At 39.7% G+C, this 21,591-nt stretch overlaps 1 protein-coding gene across 1 annotated transcript in view; it reads left to right on the top strand.

The window, feature by feature from the left end:
- myt1la (myelin transcription factor 1-like, a) overlaps positions 1 to 21,591 on the top strand; it is a 118,744-nt gene that overhangs the window by 44,831 nt on the left and 52,322 nt on the right. Inside the window, exons 5-6 of the mRNA XM_063002308.1 lie at positions 142 to 204; positions 17,590 to 18,050. Coding sequence (XP_062858378.1) covers positions 142 to 204; positions 17,590 to 18,050 — 524 coding nt within the window. The remainder of the gene's footprint in view (positions 1 to 141; positions 205 to 17,589; positions 18,051 to 21,591) is intronic.

The following is a 21,591-nucleotide window of genomic DNA, read 5'->3' as shown; positions in this document are numbered from 1 at the left end:
TTCGTAAATTTACAGTGAAGGCTGATGTGCCTTGGCTCAACTGCTGTGTGTGTGTGTGTGTGTGTGTGTGTGTGCATCTCGGTGAGTGTGTGAATGTGCCAGCCTTCAAATTAATTCCTTCCTTCCTCGTCTCGTCTACAGCTGTCCCACACCAGGATGTGACGGAAGCGGACACGTGAGAGGCAAATATGCCAGACACAGGAGGTAAGAGCCACATTGTCATATAAATCATGATCGAGTGAAACAGCAGGTTTGCAGATTTCTGATGAGAAGCTTCATTCTAAAACTGGCATTTTATCTACATACTGTCACATCTTTAGCTATTAATTAACTTTGATCATCACCTTCATAAAGGCAGCATTTCTGTTTACATCATTGTATTTATCACACACTTTTGTAGAAACTATTTTGCAGAAGTCATATGTGTTCTCCTCAGTAGACATTACCTTAGTAAACTTTAATAATACTGAACAGTCTAAATGCCCAGCCATGCTAGGTTTTCTGTGCCACATTATGTAATAATATGCATACTTACATTTATTTCAATAGTATGATGATCACATGATCAACATTGTTTAGCCTTACAAAGTTAAATTGTGTGTATGACTTAGGTATAGCTACAATGCTAAGTCAAGGCTAATTAATAACACAATGTACAACAATAGTAAATCCTTCCTAGAGTGACTAGCTTTCATTTATAACCCAGTTACAGGAAATATACACCGATCAGCCATAACATTAAAACCACCTACATGTTTCTACACACATTGTCCATTTTATCGGCTTCACTTACCATATAGAAGCACTTTGCAGTTCTACAATTACTAACTGTAGACCATCTGTTTCTCTGCATGCTTTGTTAGCCCCCTTTCATGCTGTTCTTCAATGGTCAGGATTTTCCCAGGTCCACCACAGAGTAGGTATTATTTGGGTGGTGGGTCATTCTCAGCACTGCAGTGACACTGACATGGTAGTGTGTGTTGTGCTGGTATGAGTTTTTAAATACCGTGTCCACTCACTGTCCACTCTGTTAGACACTCCTACCTAGTTGGTCCACCTTGTAGATGTAAAGTCAGAGACGATCGCTCATCTATTGCTGCTGTTTGAGTTGTCATCAATGGTCACAGGACGCTGCCCCCGGGGCGCTGTTGGCTGAGTATATTTTTGGTGGGTGGACTTTTCTCAGCCCAGCAGGGACAGTGAGGTGTTTAAAAACTTCATCAGTGCTGCTGTGTCTGATCCACTCATACCAGCACAACACACACTAACACACCACCACTGCAGTGTCAGTGCTGAGAATTACCCACCACCCAAATAATACCTGCTCTGTGGTGGTCCTGACCATTGATGAACGGGGTGAAAGCAGGCTAAGAAAGTATGTAGAGAAACAGATGGACTACAGTCAGTAATTGGAGAACTACAAAGTGCTTCTATATGGTAAGTGGAGCTGATAAAATGGACAGTGTGTGTAGAAACAAGGAGGTGGTTTTAATGTTATGGCTGATTGGTGTACATACTACATCTACATATTTTCAGGAATCTATACACATTGCTTATTGTTTGTACTAATTTACAGTAATTTACATTTTTCCTTAGTGCAGTCTGTACCATTATCCACCCACCAGCTTGTTTACCCAATTACATGATATTTACCAAATCAGAGAGGAGGTAGATGTGCTACCATACTGGGTGCTTATTGTAAAGAAAAAAAGCAGCCACAGCATCCTTATGAACTGCTGCTTATGTAACACTGTAAGGTAGATTGTGCATTAATGAATATAGATGATCGCATGTGATTGGATGCCTGGGATTGGTTGAGGATTGGTTGAGCTAATTACATTCACTCGGCTCACTGAAACAATATTTGAGGCATCATTGTGATTCAAACTGACGTCTGTGGACATTAGAATGAATGATGTTATGATGCCACTACTTGTCAGCAAAATGTATATGGTGGGTGGATGGGTGTATATGATATGGTGTAATATTATAGTAACTATAGGTGGGTGGATAGAGGTATATGATATGGTGTAATACTACAGTAACTTTCTTAAATTTGTGATTTATTGCCTACTAGGTAATAAAGACTATACACATCAGTCTTTTTCTAGTTTAAATTCAACAAAGAGAAAATATGCATCTATTTAAGAGCAAATCAAGGAAAAAGTACACAGTATGCATCCAATAGTGCCCAGTAAGTATGTTCCCTCAAACTCCTACTACAGACAAATATGTTTCACTCTCCTTACCACATTTTTGTTCAACTATTCACACTCTTATTAAAGTAGTACTTGACATTTTTGAAAACTGCATGTCTGGAATTTAGTTGTAAGTCGATAAAGCATTTTTCTTAAATAATCTGAAGAATTTATGTGGCATAATTTCAGAGTACCGTTCTCTAAATAAGCCTCTGCTGGAATTCATACACAGAGAAATTTCAGGCAGGTGAGTGAAGTCAAGCCATTGTGACTCTATAGCAATCAGTGCGTACCAGCAATAGCTTGCCATATTCATTCACCTCTCGAGCAGTGAAAATCAGCATCCAATTAGCCTGTTAGCCTGCCACGTTCCATGAAAAGCAGCCTCTTGATAAAGCAACACAGCCTTGTGTCTCTGTGAAAAATGTAAGACCTAGATAAACAAAACCAGCGTTAGAGCATAAAAGCTCTGTATTGTTTGGCTAGCCGCTATGCTCGGATGCTCTCATGCACCTCTTATTAGCATGTTTCAGGAACGGGTGTGAGTCTGGCGCTATTAAAATGCTAATAAGCTTGAAAAGGGCTCTTGCAGAAATCTGTGTGCTGGTTGTTTTTTTTAGTGCTGCTTGTTTTTTTTTCCTGGCATTTTGTACTTTTCAAGAGAGGCTGAATACAGAGGGACTTTGCTAAATACAGCCAAACCTTGACCTATAACTTGTACTAGGAGACTGTTAGACCAAGAGGAGACATTTTTACCCATTTTAATTTGGGAGAGATTTCAAAGCAGCTATTGTACAGAGATTATTGATTAAAGTTTTTTTTGACATAAGAATGTAAACGTCTGTAGAGGATGTGTGAACACAATAAATATTCAAAACATTTTCCTGAATGAAAACTCTTTTAATTGCACCTATAACTTTCCAAGTTGTAAAAAAAAAATAAAAAATTTATACAAAAAACCACGACAAAACCAGTAAGGCTTATTAAGAAATTATGTTTTTTATTTTTTTAATTTTCCAACCTTTTCCCCCCAATTTTGTCCCCTAATTTAGTCCTGTCCAATTACCCTGATTGCATCCTCCACTGATTCAACCCTCCACCGCTGACTAAGGACGCTTCTCAACTGACACACGCCCCCTCCGACACGTGCTCAGTACAGACTGCATTTTTCACCTGCATGAGTCGAGCTCATATATACCGATCAGCACTGTGCACAGAGAGCCACACCCTGATCAGCATTATTCCTCAACCCTGTGCAGGTGGTATCAATCAGCCAGCAGGGATCGTAATTGCACCAGTTGTGAGGACCCATGATCCGACTTGCCCCTAACCAGCCGGGTGGCAGAGCTGAGATTCGATATGATGTATTCGAAAACCCAGCTCTGGTGTGCTAGCGTGTTTTACTTCTGCGCCAACTGAGTGGCCTATTAAGAAATTATGTTGTAATAAATGAAGCAGCAGTGGCATGCAATTTTTCTGTGCTCCTGAAATGCATAACATTACTTATTTCAGAACAGTTGTGCACGTCACGGTCAGTGATGTGTTGACTACTGGACTAATGGTAGTTACTCATAGTTCATATGTTAAATGCAGTAGAATGGGCAGGCAAAAACTTGATAACTTGCTACATTGTTAAAAGTTGAAAACATAGTTATTATTTGTTATAGGCATAATAATTGGTAAAATAATAATAATAATCAAGTTAAAAGTCAAGTGAAATTTATTTGTACATCACTTTTTACAATATACTGTACATTGTCTCCAAGCACATTTACAGCATTCAGGACTAACAGACCAAAAACCCCTGTTGAGCAAGCGAAGGGTGACAGTGACGAGGAAAAACTCCCTTAAAATTACAGGAAGAAACCCTCAGAGGAACCAGACTCAGCAGGGACCTCCATCCTCCTTGGGTAAAATAATAATAATTAATAATTAATAATTAATAATTAATAATTAATAATAATAATAATAATAATAATAATAATAATTAATAATAATAATAATAATAATTTAATAATAATAATAATAATAATAATAATAATAATAATAATAATAATTAATAATAATAATAATAATAATAATAATAATAATAATGGGCTCAGGAGTGGGAGTAACACCTTAAACACTGCCTGCTACATTATAGCCAAATGACTGGGTTGAAGTATATCTGAAACAGGAAGAGGTACTGTTAAAAAAAAAAGACTTTTTTTTATTTATTGATTTAATTGATTGACATATTTTTGTGTTGTATTCTTTGTGTATTCTGTTATTTTATTTATTTATTTTTTATTATTGGTACCATGACTAGTATAGTAATACACAATTAGTCTTAAGTTTAGATCTCAGTTAATCATGACCTGTGTTTTAAACACATAACCAAGTCAAGTAATTTTTTATAGACATTGTCTAAAAATAACTTCACTGATTTAAGGTCCAAAAAACCCAATGAGCAAGTCTGTGGCAACCATGGCCAGGAAAAACTCCCTTAATATTATAAGTAAGGAAGCTTGAATGGAATCAGACTCAATATGGACCCATTGTAAGTGCAGATTCCCTTGATATCCAGCAGTCCAAGAGGAGCAGGATTGTACTCATGGCAACTTTATATGTTTGGACTTTTTATATATGTTTGTTTAATATTTAGGGGTCAGCACAATGGATCCGGTCGGCATATCAGACCACAAAGTTTTTAAGCTAGATGCCCTACCTCACGCAACCCTCCTATTTATATCCGGGCTTGGGACTGGCACTGAGAGTGCACTTACAAGTACATATCCCAATGGCTAGGCTGTTTCAGCCTCAACCCCCAACCTCCTCCCCAGTCATGTCCACACAGATGCTTGACCTGCACATAGCATCACTGAAATCTCAGCAATAGTGGGCCAGTGTTTATTAAACTGCACCACCTGAGCGAGCAAAATGTAGTTAAAATATGATGTGAACAAAATGATTAGTTACCAGAAGTTATTTGTACAGAGCACCATTGTAGGCTTGGTCACCTGAAGGAAAAAGTTTTAAATTATTGTCCTGTGCAATCAATGGGACATAACTTAAATTAGCTCCAGCAAGTTAAATCAAATTAAATTATGACGTCTTTAGTGCAGTGATGGTGAATAATAAAAGAACTCTTGGCATGGCAACTCTTGGCAGTCAAGGACATTTACATCAAGTTACAAGTTTCATTTCAGGCAAATGGCAACTCCAGCAAACCTCTCCCTCACCTGGGGAACGGAGCTGTACCTGCACATATATGTACAAGTGTATATCATATTTCTCTTATTGGGAGGGAAGAACAGTGACAGTGCCTTGACAGTGTTCCTAAAACCCAGGTCTGTACGTCAGGAAAGTCAGAGTGATGCTGTGGTATTGCTGTAATGAGGACACTGTATCACCTGTGACTATTGCTGTGCATCTGCTGTGCACCGGCCAGCCATTACTAGGCCACGATGACAAAGCAATTGCTTTTTCTGGACCTTGCTGTGTGTACATGGGGTTAGATTATGGCAAAGGTTAATTCCCTCCTGCTGAAGGCCCTATGTATAATGTATTATAACCATATAAATGTGTCTATAAAGGTCTGAATTATGCAATCTAATAGCTCTTTAGTGGCAGAGCTTATTGGGCTCACTGAACTTTTTCATACATTACACAGACAAAAGAATTGGTACAAACTTCTTATTCAACGAATTCAGGTGGGTTTTTTTCAGTCCCGTTGACACAAGTGTATAAATTAAAGCACTTTACAGACATTTGTGAAAGAATTGGTCATTCTAAAGAGCTCAATGAATTTGAATGCAGTACTGTAATAGGATGTCACTCTTGCAACAGGTCACTCTTTTCTATCATGATCAACTGTGATTGATATTATTATAAAGTGGAAGCATTTAGGAACCACAGCAACTCAGCCATGAAGTGGCAGAAGGTTGCCAGCGCTCTGCTGACTCAATAACTTCCGAGTTCCAAACCTACTCTAGCATAAAGATCAGCACAAAAACAGTGTGTCAGGAGCTTCGTGGCATGAGTGTCCATGCTCTTCTGGATAAATGGGCGAATGTTCCCACAAACACACTCCAAAATCTTGTAGGAAGCCGTCCCAGAAGTGGAAGCTGTTCTAGCTGCAAAGTCAGGGACCCACTCCATGTCAATGCCTAGAGTTTAAAATAGGATGCCAGAAAAGCTCCTGTAGGTGTAATGTGTAAGTGTCCCAATTCTTTTGTCCATTTAGTGTACATATAAACAGAACTTCCAAAACACTCAAATAAATCTGATCATTCACTGGTTTAACAGCCTCCATTCTGCCGGAAATCTTTTCCTTTAGATTTTGGAACCTGATTCACTTTCATTCACAGACAATAGCATCAGTAAAGCCAAGCAGTATTATGTGGCCTAGCTAACAGTGGGTGATTCATTAAAAAGCCCTTCTGTTCTACTACCTACATTTTTTCTATTAAGGTTTTAGCAGATCTGTGTTTGTAGACTATTGTAGCATTCTCTTGGCATCTGCCAAAGCCAAATTTGGGTTTGCTTGAGCTTTTGGTGACTGATTTCTTATTGCTGCTGGTCATTTCTCCTACAGCACTTATACAGTCAAGTGGGCCAACACTAGCACAGGCAGATATTTTGCAAATAGATTTTGGAACCTGATTCACTTTCATTCACAGACAATAGCATCAGTAAAGCCAGACAGTATTATGTGGCCTAGCTAACAGTGAGTGATTCATTAAAAAGCCCTTCTGTTCTACTACCTACATTTTCTTTCATTAAGGTTTTAGCGGATCTGTGTTTGTAGACTATTGTAGCATTCTCTTGGCATCTTGGCAATTTGGGTTTGCTTGAGCTTTTGGTGACTTCTTACTGCTGCTGGTCATTTCTCTTACAGAACTTACAGTCAAGTGGGCCAACACTAGCACAGGCAGACATTTTGCAAATTGACTCGTTTTATGACATTGTGAGTTTTTAGCATTAAGTTTTAGTATAATTTTATTCTCAGTTTTAGTCTCTAAAGACTGCAGAAGTGTATGCATGCTATTACCTCTTGCCAGTGGGAGTGGATAATATTGTGGAACTATGTAGTAACAATGAATGTTCACATACTTTTGACCATGTTAATAAATACACAGACAGATACACAGTGACTAAGGGATCCCAAGCCATTATTAACATGCAGTATGCACCGGTGTGGGTAATTTGATGTCGGCACATTTGCTGAAACACCAGTGCATTATTGCACATTAGTAACCCAAAGGAGACTAAGTAGACATAATAGTGGAAAGTGGTAGCGGGGAAAATTGGAAGCTGCTTTCATACTGTGATTTGAGTTTGTACTAATTTCCTGTATGGGCTTAATGCGAGGGCTGCTATAAAGATAGCCCAATAAGTCCATCTTTCAGTCCATTTCAGTTTATTTTTATCTTAGTCGACTTGCTATTTGACCAAATTCCATTTTTAATGTAATTTTTTTCCATTTTTGAACTGCACCTTTATGGCTTGTGTTTCAAATAAGTACAGAACAATGATAGCTACAAGCACTGGGCATGCTGCATCTTCAAATCACATGCTAACATTACGCCAGATTGAGTTCTTAGGAAAATGTATATGTGTGAACACTTTTAAAGTGGATTTGATGGTTATTCCACACAATTACATATTCGTGTCAAGGTGCACTTTGATGACATTTCATCGCACCGCTCAAGCCAAGGCCTGTGGTATGCAAAGCGCAAAACGCTTCTCATGTGAATGCGCCCTTAATGTAAAAAGACTGGTCTGAAATAGAAGTCAAGTGTACAGTACTCTGCAATAGTATGCTTGTTGTCAATATAAATATAGCATTATTGAGATCCATTGATCCAAAACTAACCTAAACAAGTAACTGATTCAAAACTGGTTATTTTATTAGATAAAAAAGCAGAACATTTAAATTTACATTTACGCTCTTATCCAGAGTGACTTACAGAAGTGCTTCCATAGTAAACATTACCTTATTGTAGTTTAAGTAAACAGTCCAAGAACACAAATCTGTTAATACTCTGTTAGAACCAAAGTTAGTGGGGTTTTTTTTTAAAGACAGAAATGAATAAGAGCTTTAGTAAGTAAGTACAAGTCAGCTTAAGTGCTTGGTAAAGAGTTGATGAAGGTTTTTAATCGTTTTTTGAAGACAGTGAGAGACTCAGATGTTCAGACAGACAAGGGAAGCTCGTTCCACCACTTGGGTGCCAGTACAGAGAAGAGCCTTGATGCTTGTCTTCCTCGAGTCCTGGGTGAAGGATCAAGTCGAGCGAGACTAGTGGCTCGGTGGCTTGGTAACAGAAGTGTTAGTTAGACAAGCACTTTTTAGTTGTAAAGGATGAAATTGCTTACTCATAGCAACACAAATAAGTGAAAGTTAAAGTCATAAAATATTGTTATAGGATCATCTTTTATGGCAGTACCACAGTTTAAATGTACTTTCAGATTTGGCTTTATGCCTGTAACAATATAAATAAACCTAGCGTTACAATAGTTGGCTAGGTAGCATGGTAGCTAGCTTGCCTACGGTCTCATTATCAAGTGCAATTAATGTACAAGCAAAACCTTGATTGTAATAAAATAAACAAAATTTAATTTCAATAATTGTTACATGGCAAACCCCATTTCATAATCTCTGGTAACCTAAGATAGCTAAAGCTTCTAATGGTAGCATTTAATAAAATGTTACTTACAAATAGTTGTTATTATAATGTATTGCTTGCAATATGTATCAGTAAACTTGTACTTAAAGACAGTCGGACCAATCATGCCTTCAAATAAAGTTTTAATTTAGGATACCCTCATCTACAACAGCTTATAGCAATGTGAAACTTGATATCTGTGACCAGTCTATAACCCTTTTAACATCACAATAAAAATAGAAATGTATTAGTTGTCGTGTCTCCTGGTCTATTATGAATCAAATAATTTGTTAGACATGAAAATCCAGAAAAAAACAAGTCAAATAAATCCATGGACCATTTCGTAATATGTGCATGACTAACGTCGTGTTACGTACGCCGTCTCACACTGAATCCTCAAACTCACTTTTACTTCCTCTCCGCAGCTTTCTCTATTCCTGTTTCCTTCTTCTCGCTTCTTTCCAGCTCATTATCTTTGTTCCGGCTTACTCTTTCATCCTTCCTCCACCATTTCATTCTGCCGTGCCTTGTTTTCTTTCTCCCATCCTTTCTCTTCTATCTGGCTCGGTGATGGATGATGACTCACATGGACCAAAGCTGTATAACTCAGGGCCTGACAGGTAGCACTCACTAAAAGGATGGGCACTATGCCAAGAGAGGGTAGCGAGGGCCTGTGAGCGGTGGAGATACATCCCTTTCTCTCACCCTCTCTAATTCTCCAAACACAGGAGGGTACGAGTTCCACACATATGCTTGCTGTTTCTTCCTTTGTTGTAAGTAACAGCAGCAGGTTTTAAAGCCTGGCACTGCATCGGTAGAGCAGGACTGGTGTGATTAATAAAAATAGCTCCACTAGAGGTTTTAAATACAGGACTGACTTGAAATTAGTGGCAGAAAAGTCGGGTGAGAAAAGTTCTAATAATAGAAGAATATACAGCATCAAACATTAATTTATATGTTTCTATGTATCTGGGAGGAAACGTGTTTGTGTGCTTGTTCATTCCTAACCAACAGCATGCCAGCAGATGGGCTCTGGACTGTGTGGGAGGCATATGCCATCCTTTCCTCCCATCTCTCTGTTTTTTTTCTCTCCAAGACTTAAAGATGGAGACTGTGCGGTCTGTTGGCTTTTCTGCTTGTCAAGTTACTCTAAATTGCCTTTGCTATACATGCAGAGGGCTTGCAAGGGCTTGTTTGTCATCTCTGACTGGTGTATAATTTTTCCAAACTGTTTATTCATCTGAGAAGCTGGACCAGATGTTACTTTTGTTTCCATGTTCATATACTGTACAGGGTGGCACGGTGGGTAGCAGTCTTCTCTGGGAGGGTCCTGAGTTTGATTACAACTTATTGAGTTTATGTAATGTAGATGTAGTTAATGTAGAGTATATACATATGAATGAAGATGAATATGAATAAGATGCACTTTAAAAAGTATATAAAACTTCTTTATTTTATTTTATTAACAACGCCCAGCTGCTCAGGTGGCGCAGCAGTAAAATACGCTAGCACACCAGAGCTAGGATTTCGAATACATCGTATTGATCTCAGCTCAGGCTGTTGTTCATTCAAGGAGGAAGCCGGATAGGGACCTCATAACTGATGCAATTACGACCCTTGCTGGTTGATTGATGCCGTCTGCACAGAGTTGAGAAATAATGCTGATCATGGTGTGGCTCTCCATGCACAAGGCTGATCGACATATGAACTCGCCTCATGCAGGTAAAAAGATGCATTTGGCTACTGCTCACGTGTCGAAGGGGGCGTGTGTCAGTTCGCTCTCCTTAATCAGGATGGGGGTCAGCACCAGTAGAGAGGAAGCATAACGCAATTGGGTAAAAAATTGGACGTGCTAAAAATCGGGAGAAAAAGGGAGAAAATGCATTAAAAAAATAAATAAATAAAATAAACAACGCACAGAACAGAAATGTAAGCATTAATTGTATTTGCAATAATTACAGTTGTGATTGTACAATTCTAAACAATTGTAATTATTTGGATCCTGGTGGTGTGTGGCATGCACAGTACCTGCTGCATTACCCACAATAAATGCAGCAGATTGAGATTGCTTCAAGAACAATAACCGCCTCTAGTAAACTTTACGGGGTCTAAATATTTACTCTATATGTATCTGCACAACGTGACAATAATCTCCTGCATGTTCATGGTGGGTAGACTGAGGCTAGGAGGAGAAGGCCGAGCCAGCGAGACAGACTGAATCCTTCAGAAGGCTCAGCCCTGGCGCCTCTTTTGTTCTGCAGTGGATGGGGGGATGCCTGTCAGACTTGCAATCGCTGCTCTGGCTTTCTCTCTTTCTATCTGTTTCTTTCTCTCTCCCTCTAGCACTCTTGCTTTCTCTCACTTTGTCTCTGTCTGTCTGCTCGAACGGCAAATCCCACTCCGGAGGGGGGAGATCACCATGGTGACGGTACCTTGGCACAAATGCCTGTGGATGCTGCAGTGTGCAGATAGTGAGGCTATGTGCTTCTATAGCAACTTGTGCTGGGAGAGGCAGTGACAGGCCCCCTGCACTGCTGAGCGTCACACTCCTCACATCCGTGGTGCCTGATTTTAACAGGTGCACAGTGGCATGGCGATGAGGCTGGCACTGCCATAACAACAGGGTCGAATCCTAAGAATTCCACTGGCGATCGCGCCAATTGAAGTTAAGGGAAAAGAAGAATTCAGCCTTGATAATAACACAGTGGTATTGTGTCAATATACTGGCAGTGCAGTGTTAACGTCAATGGTGATAAAAGAATAGAACAGAACAGTACGCAGCATATAGCAAATCCTTCTCTCTCTCGCTCTCTTTCTTTGCGTAATTACAGCAATCACACTCCAACCCTGCCTGCACTGCTCCTTCATTCAAATGTGGTTTAATTACCTGTAGAATTTTAATTGGTGTGGCCTGCCAGTGGGAAATGCGAAGGTGTGTGAGGTCACACAGAATGGTTTGTGAAAGCTCTCCCCCCACTCATAGGCTGCTGGCTAGCTGCCCACTAAAACCCATCACTGAAAGCTAGGGTTCATTTACATTTACATTTTCAGCATTTAGCAGTGTTCATGTGTTCTGCCTGTACAGCATTGCAAAAGTGCTTATTTTAAAGCATTTCTGACACTCCCTCTACCACATACAGACGCTGTCTAATGTCAGTACTAAAAACTGGACAGCCCACTTCATTTTTTGTAAATTTCAATTTGTATAAATTGTTAATTGTGCAGAGGATTTTTAAAGTAAGAACAATTTATTTGCAAAATTTGGTTGTCTTCATCCCACTTACTGTTGCTTAATGTAAATAACACAATGTAAATAACACTTAATGTAAATAACACAATGTAAATAACACTTAATGTAAATAACACTTAATGTAAATAAGGTTTTGTGTGTTTGTTTGTGTGTAAAGCAAATAATACACGAAGATACGTTCCAACAGAGTGCCGTTTATTGCTAGCTCACTCGGCAACTGCCGTAACAAGGTGCATCTTGATGACCGCCACAACCATACAGAAATTAAAACACACTGATCTACTTAAACTTTTAGCATTTAAAAAAATCATCTACTACTGCCACATCTAAAAACACTGTTTAAACACAATAAAAATTGCTTTATAAATGATAAATAGCTCGCCTGAGATAAAGAAAACCTATCTTGTCCCGGCTTGGAGATCCCTCACATCCTCAGCAATTAATCCATTAGTGTTATGAAATAAAACAAACTTTAACGGAAAATCTCAACCAAACTCTGCGTGAATTCTAACTGGTCCATTGCATTTGATTGACATCCACATCTTCCAACTGTAGACACTTTGAATGACACGCCGTAAAGTGAGATGTGTTACGTGAACAACAGCTCGAACGTAAGTGAAACCAAAAATGTTCTGTATGTAAAAGTTAAAATTAAGTTTTGCATAAGTGTGATGTTGTAGGTTCTGTATTTATTCCTTTAGATTATTTGTTTCACAGTCTGAGCATTGCTATTTTGATAGCTAGTTTAACCATGGTGCATTGAGACATGTATTGCTTAGTTGTTTGAGAGGAGAAACGACGGTATCGGATTAGTATTGGTATCGGCAGATACTCAATTTGCAGTATCGTATCAGACATGAAAAAGTGGTATCAAGCCAGACCTAATAATTACTTAGACTTTGTTTCTTAAGATAATGCAGAAACATCACTGTGCAGTTTTACAATTTGAACAGTCTGCAAATTCACATGTATCCATTATTTATCTTTAAACAAAGAATATTTCATAAAGAGTTGCTTTAATTGTTTCTGTTTCATGACTCTAACATGATTTGAATAAATACATGAATCAGTATGCTACTAATCTGGAATTTCTTGTTGGCATTGAGAGGAGAGGTATTAATTTTGGAAGTATTGTGTGTGCGCTGGCTTTACCAGTTTGGGAGAAGTCAGGAACGAACTGCCAGTCTTGTCTCAATCAGCTTGCCTCATTGTCATGTCCCTGCGGGGGCCGCTGTTCCAGAGCGCGATGCTGAAGCGCTGCTGTGGGAAAGGGACCCTGAGGCATTTATGCAAAATGGTCACAGGCAGGAATAATCATCACAGTCAAAATGTTCATATGCAGGGCTGGGATTTCATATACGCTTCTGCGCATAGATATTAAAATTTTACATTTATTATTACCGGTGACTTTTGTTTGCTGTTGTGTAATTCCATACATGTGAAACAGATTTGGTCTAAACGAGTGGGTCACGCCTTGCTACTGAAGAGTGGGGTATAGCTCCACACCGGCAATAATTGAAAATAAAACCAAGTGCATGATGTCTGACCAATGTAGAACAATACTGACACTAACGACTAAGAAACAATGGAAAAATAAATAATATGGCCAAAATAATGAAAACGAGGTAACAAATGAAAAACATTCACAGTCCGCAATGGAGAAAGTGGATAGGAAAAAAGCAAAGAACAGATAACTGGTTGTCACAATATAACAGGCTACCAAGTTCTCTAAAAAAAGGAAAGATTGAACTTCATATTTCTCTTAAATAAATTCTGTGGATAATTCTCCAGAATATGAAAGTCCCACCTAGCAGTGTGCCATCACGACTATTGGGGTACAATGAGCAAATACTCATTAAGAGGGGGTGTTTGTTTGCTGCAGGCTGAAAAACCTTCTTAGGGCGCTGGCTAAGGGAGGGCTGCACCTTGCTGCTCAAGTACAGGGTTACAATTAAAAGATTGACGTGTGCAAGCGTCTAATGACAGCAGAAAAAACAATCAAAACCAAGCCTGGCATCACAGTTCCAGAGAAAGTCTAGGTGGCCAATAGAGGAGCTGGCAAATCTGTGATGGAGAAGCTGTGATATATAGAACCAGTCCCATCTGGAGCGAGTTAACTGAGCCAAACTGCTGATTTTGACAGCGGGTGAGATCATAGCATATGGGTTGATTATTTGGACTTGCCTGTTTCCTGTCACATTAAATTCCTGGTGAAATTCACTTTTTTCATCTTTATAATCAGGTGATCAGTCAGTCAATGACTTTGTATAGTAGCCTGAAGTAGTAGCCTAGCGGTTAAGTTACTGAACTAATAATCAGCAGGTGGCAGGTTCAAGCCCCACCACTGCCAGGTTGCCTGAGTTGCTCAGACTGTATGCTGTCATAGTACTGCACTGTAGGTTGCGTTGGATAAAGGCGTCTGCTAAATGCCATAAATGTATTGATTTCCATTTAGTAAGTCTGAAATCATTATTTATGTTCTTTTTCATGATTAATTCACTATTTTTATTTGTCACTATTCTGTTTGTTCTTTATTACCTTGCCATTGTTTGAATACACAAACCAATGATTGATGTATTTTGCAAATTTCATAGGGCCTGGTCCAATTATACACATCATTAAGTACACTAGACTCCTGGCTGCAAGCTCACAGTGGGAGGAATAGTGGAACTGATTAGGGCCTACATTCAGGGAAATGCCTGGACTAAAAAGATTACATTTTCTAAGGATAGTAGGAGGTCCCATTGAGACTCCATTTATGGAACACCTTCTCTCTCTGGTTTATTCTCTTTTTCTGTATGCATAGTGCATAAATAGGAACAGATGTGCTGCACAAGAGTAGGTAAACTTAATATATAGCGCTTACTATAATATTATAGTATTAATACCATACACCAATCAGCCATAACATTAAAACCACCTCCTGGTTTCTACTCTCACTGTCCATTTTATCAGCTCCACTTACCATATAGAAGTACTTTGAAGTTCTACAGTTACTGACTGTAGTCCATCTATTTCTCTGCATACCTTTTTAGCTTGCTTTCACCCTGTTCATCAATGATCAGGACCCACCAGCACCACTACAGAGCAGGTATTATTTGTGTGGTGGATCATTCTAAACACTGCAGTGACACTGACATGGTGGTGGTGTGTTAGTGTGTGTTGTGCTGGTATGAGTGGATCAGACACAGCAAAGTCAGAGACGATCGCTCATCTATTGCTGCTGTTTGAGTTGGTCATATTCTAGAACTTCATTAGTGGTCACAGGACGCTGCCCACGGGGCGCTGTTGGCTGGATATTTTTGGTTGGTGGACTATTCTCAGTCCAGCAGTGACAGTGAGGTGTTTAAAAACTCCATCAGCATTGCTGTGTCTTATCCACTCATACCAGCACAACACACACTAACACACCACCATCATGTCAGTGCACTGCAGTGCTGAGAATGACCCACCACCCAAATAATACCTGCTCTGTGGCAGCATGAAAAGGGGCTAACAAAGCATGCAGAGTCAGTAATTGTAGAACTAAAAGGTGCTCCTATATGGTAAGTGGAGCTGATAAAATGGACAGTGAGTGTAGAAACAAGGAGGTGTTTTTAATGTTATGGCTGATCAGTGTATAAGCTATAGTATTTTTACTACTAAGTATCTTATTTAATACTTTTTACTATCAATGGAAAACCACATTCAGGCCTCGAATAAGCCCTTTCAGACAGAATTGGGTAATTGATTTTATGAATTCCACATTTAAACTAAGCATAATTGTACATGCTGTTTGGGGGCAATTAATTTGGAATTTCTCCACATCTAATGATAATTAAGGGATTTGTGTAATTGAGGGCTGTTTGAATAAGCTCGGCTTTCTACATTTTAAAGTTTTGCAAATGAGGCTGGACTGATTCATAACTGTATCATCTTGGGAGGGAACAGAGTTCAAGCTTAGTCTGTGTTTTATGAATGAGTGTGCCTGTGGTTATTTATGCTGTGGTTTGACTTTAACTGATTCTAATATTTGCTTTATGAATGACCATCTACCTTCCTGTTAAACACAGTCCACTCCTTCAACAAATATCACAGCGGGTGTGAGACACTGTGGCTTGTTGGCCTCCTGAGGTGTCAGTCTAACCAGGTGTTGGGCCAAGCTGAAAATTGGACCTCAAACCTCAGTCTGACTCTTTTTTTGCTTCTTATTGATAGAGGGTTTTTTCTAGCCTGGCATGATTTCAGCCTTTGTTTTCACTACCAGCCAGCTGCCATTTGTTATTTTTTGTCACACGATTGAATGATTCTTCTTTCCCTCATCCAAAGTTTACTTTTCCAATCTTTTGACGTGGTCAATAGTTTTTTTCCCCCAGTTTCTTTAAGGTTCTACTCTTTTTTTGCCACCAGGGTGGTCCTATATCTGGTCCTGTTGCAAGTGGATGTGAAAATGTTTGTACTTTGGGGTGTTTAATTAGTTTGGTTCAAGTGATCATTTATTTAGTAACTAAATATTTATTTATTTAGTTGAGTGGAATGGAATGCCACACATGTAGACATGCTGATTTAGGAAAAGATTGGGGTCGACTTATATTATATATATACCGATCAGCCATAACATTAAAACCACCTCCTTGTTTCTACACACATTGTCCATTGTCCACTTACCATATAGAAACACTTTGTAGTTCTACAATTACTGACTGTAGTACATCTGTTACTCTGCATACTTTGTTAGCCCCCTTTCATGCTATTCTTCAATGGTCAGGACTCTTCCAGGACCACCAGAGAGCAGGTATTATTTGGGTGGTGGATCATTCTCAGCACTGCAGTGACACTGACATGGTGGTGATGTGTTAGTGTGTGTTGTGCTGGTATGAGTGGATCAGACACAACAGCGCTGATGGAGTTTTCAAATACCTCACTGTCACTGCTGGACTGAGAATGGTCCACCAACCAAAAATATATCCAGCTGTCCAGTGTCCTGTGACCACTGATGAAGGTCTAGAAGATGACCAGCTCAAACAGCAGCAATAGATGAGCGATCGTCTCTGACTTTACATCTACAAGGTGGACCAACTAGGTAGGAGTGTCTAATAGAGTGGACAGTGAGTGGACACGGTATTTAAAAAGTCCAGCAGCGCTGCTGTGTCTGATCCACTCATACCTGCACAACACACACTAACACACCACCACCATGTCAGTGTCACTGCAGTGCTGAGAATGATCCATCACCTAAATAATATCTGCTCTGTGGTGGTCCTGTGGGGGTCCTGACCATTGCGGAAAAGAGTAAAAGCAGGTTTTAAAAGCATGCAGAGAAACAGATTGACTACAGTCAGTAATTGTAGAACTACAAAGTGCTTCTATATGCTAAGTGGAGCTAATAAAATGGACAGTGAGTGTAGAAACAAGGAGGTGGTTTTTAATGTTATGGATGATCAGTGTATACAATACTGCTTCTGTGTTGTTTATATGACAGAATTATACATACATCTTATCATTCTTTGTACAGTGTTTATGGATGCCCATTGGCCAAGAAAAGAAAAGGGCAGGAGAAACCTCCACAGGAGCCAGATACTAAACGGCGGCCGTATTTAGCCATGGCTGATGGAGACCCAGTCATGTACCAGCCCTATGAGCCAAACGCTTTGGTTGAGGGGGAGGTGAGAGAACAGGATGACTTGGAGGAGGATGTAGAGGAAGAAGGTGATGAAGGAGATGACGATGAAGAAGAATGCTCTGAGGACAACGAGGAGGTGGGTGTGGAGGAAGAAGAGGATGAGGAAGAGGAGGAAAGAAAGGCAGAAAGAGAGGCAGCAGAGGAAGCGGAACAGATGGACGAAGATGTGGAGGAAGAAGAGGACATGGTGGAACAGGATGAAGATGAACAAGAGGGAGATGGTGATCAAGAAGACGAAGATGAAGACGAACACGATGAAGAGGAAGAATATGAAAATCTGACTCATCATCAAGGTAAGAACTACTTTCTACTAGTGTGGATCTCATAGATTTAAAGAAAAACTTATTTTCTGTCATGACTGTCTTTATTATACATGTGATAAATGAATAATGAAGGTATTTATGAAGAGTCATATTCAGAGTGGAGGTTTGCTTGTGACTAAATTAATCATTAGATCTCATCAAAAATAAATGCTATTCTGAAACTAAAAAATTTAAATTAAAATATTTAAGTAATTTATGACGTAAATAATGATTTGCTATTGGCTGGTCGGGTGCCTACATACAGACATGATTTGCTATACCTAAGGCCAGTCCTGGGCATTGTATGGCCTTGAGACATCCCCAACCGGCCCGCACGAGGTCCGTGGCAATTAAAAAATCAGACCTAAATAAATTCACATCACGCATGCAATACAACAGGATTGTTTTTGACGGGACCACTATGTCTTTAAATTTCCGTTTCGATTTACGTGTGTGCGAGTGTATCCAGCTTCACCATAATGTTTCGACGAACAGAACTGAGTGTGATAAACGGTTGAGTTTTTACCAAGACATAAACTTCTGAAGTATTTATTTACTGAAGTCAGATGTATAAAAGCTGTTTAAGGATCACAATTTAGGCTTTCGCTGTTACAGTACTAAACAGAGAAATACAAGAACATGAACGATGCAGAGCGTCACACCTGAAGCTGCGCTAACTAAACTGCAAAAGCAACAAGGACTTGTTATAAAGTTGGACCAGCTTTGTGATTTTAAAAAGAATATCCAACAATAAAGGGCTGAAAAACATGAGTTAATGTTATGGCTGATCAGTGTACACCTGCATGTAAGTGGTACCCTTACACTGTTGGCACTGATGCACCCCTTTACCATGACAGATATTCAACACTGGTGTCCATTCTTGAACTACACTGACTAATGTTTTGCCAGATTCTCTGAATCTTTTCACAATGTCATGTGTAGTATGTGGTAAAATGCACAAATTATTTACAATCTTGATTTAAGAGAAGTTCTTTTTGAACTGATTAAAAATTCATTCACAAATGTTGGCACAAAGTGGTGAGTCAAGACACGTTTGTTTAAAAGACTAAACTGGATCCCCCCTTTTTTTTTACACCCAAGCATGATTCCCTCAGCTGTTACCACACTAACAACAAATTGGAAGAAAATTGGCAACCTCAGAGGCAAACTGCAACCAAATGATAAACATGAACTAAAACGCTGATAAGAAAATCAACAGCCCTATTATTTTCTTGTAGAACTGCAACTGTATAATCTTGCCGTTTACTCATTGGTTAGCTTAGCATTTATTGTATGACTCAACGTTTGTGCAGACTTCAATTTTAAGTTTCATGTCCATGCACTCCCACAACGATTTTCTTCTGTGCCTGTCTGTTCCAACACTTTACCAGTTTTATCCCACGTCTCACCACAGTGTTTTATCCCATTCCCATCCATCCTACACATCAACATTTTAATGTCAGCTTTGGCTTTAGTTAGACCCACTTTTTATGTTTGGTATTTGTCTTTTTGTGGGTTTTTTTATATAAACCGGGTTACATCACGGCAAGTAGGCAACCTGAGTGTAACTTTTTCCACTTAGGTATGTACAGTTTATGTAATCCTACTAGTTTAAAAGACATTTCAAGGGCCCGAGTGTTGTGTTATTCATGCATCCTTTAAAAATGTCTAGATTAGTTGGTTTAATTAACTCTCAGTGGGTGAAAAAGAGTTGTTGATTGACTTATCTGAATAATTTGGATGGCATTCATTCATTCATTTTCTTATCCGCTTATCCAATCAGGGTCGCAGGTTGTGCTGGAGCCTATCCCAGCTTTTCAATGGGCGCAAGGCACACAGTAACACCCTGGATGAGACGCCAGTCCATCGCAGGGCAGACACACATACACACACACAGATACACACCCATTCACTCATAGGGCAATTCAGTGTCTCCAATTAACCTGACTGCATGTTTTTGGACTGTGGGAGGAAACCGGAGCTCCCGGAGGAAACCCACGCAGACATGGGGAGAGCATGCAAACTCAGCCTGGGGATCGAACCCAGGACCTTCTTGCTGTGAGGCGACAGTGGTACCCACTAAGCCACCGTGCCGCCCGTCAATATAAATTTAAATCTAAAAACATTGGGTGTGTTCGAAAACCTAGCTCTCTCTCTACATAGACAACATTTTATGTCATCCTACTCGCACTCCTGAGAAGGAGGCTGTTAGAAATCCTAGATGCCTTAATATGCTCACTAGTAAGGTATCTTAAAATTTCAACGGTATTTTGACTCAAGAACGAGTGAGTATCCGATGCTGCCTTAGCGGTGAAGGAAATCCCAGCATTCAGTGCGGCACAACTTTTCTCACAGAAAAATCAAATCATGGCGGACGGTGAGAAAGTTATTTTCAAACATAAATAAATGATTATTGATTTTTAATTTGTATAAACTTGCACAAGTGTCGTTTATTTGCAAATTCGGGCTTGTCAGTGAATTTAACCGTTTTCGGTACACGGAGGGAGATGTTAGTTGACATGCTAGTGCTTTGTGCCACCTCATCCCATTGGTTTGAATGGCATGATGCTAAGTGTGTTAGCTTAGTAAGTGAAAACTGATGGAATTGCTGTCTAAGTAGTGCGTTTGAATAAACCTGCCTTATAAGTTGATGATTTACTAGAATCCTCTCTATTTACAGCAAGGCAGCTCACTAGGTTTTCGAACACACCCATTTTGTCTCATCAGTGGCGGAGTTTCCCATATCTAGTCCTAGAGGCCCACTGCCACAGTATGTGGTTTCCTAATTCCCAGTTCCCCTGATCCAGGTTATGAAGGGTGTAATTATTAGCTACCAATCAGCATAAAGTGTTCTACGAATTAGAAATGAGTCTCCAGGACTGTGACTCCAGCATAGAGTATTACTACACTTGCACTTCGGTTTCAGACTTAACTGGGCATGAGTAAAAGCCTAAGTCTGTGTATCAGTCACTAGTTTGCCTGGAAATTGTGTTGTGGCTCACCGTATGTGTAAATGTAATCTACTCATAAAATCAGGCATCAAGTCGCATTTAAAAAAAAACAAAAAATGTATTTATGCATTTTCTCCCTTTTAGCGCGTCCAATTGCGTCATGCTTCCTTTCCACCAATGCCGATCCCTGCTCTGATTGAGGATCGAACGAAGCTAACCCACGCCCCCTCCATCACGTGGGCAGCATGCCGTATGCATGTATCTTATCACCTACACTTTGACGAGTGCAGTGCAGCTCAGCGTTGTGTACAGAGACACACCCTGAGAGCACTCTTATCTCATCTCTGTGCAGGCGCCATCAGTCAGCCAGCAGAGGTCATAATTGCACCAATCATGAGAGAGAGACCCCATCTGGCTTAGTCCCACCCATATCTGAACAACAGGCCAATCGTTGTTCATGTGGCCGCTCAGCCTTAGACGGCAGGCAGAGCTGAGATTTGATACAATGTATTTGAGATCCCAGCTCTGGTTCCAGTGTGTGTTTTTACCGCTGTGCCACCTGAGCAGCTTCCTCACTTAGT

The sequence above is a fragment of the Trichomycterus rosablanca genome, chromosome 9 (assembly GCF_030014385.1).
Source record: "Trichomycterus rosablanca isolate fTriRos1 chromosome 9, fTriRos1.hap1, whole genome shotgun sequence".
In the NCBI taxonomy this organism is placed as follows: Eukaryota; Metazoa; Chordata; class Actinopteri; order Siluriformes; family Trichomycteridae; genus Trichomycterus; species Trichomycterus rosablanca.
Note: the sequence above shows the minus strand (reverse complement) of the source record. Positions and strands in the feature narration are given on the sequence as shown.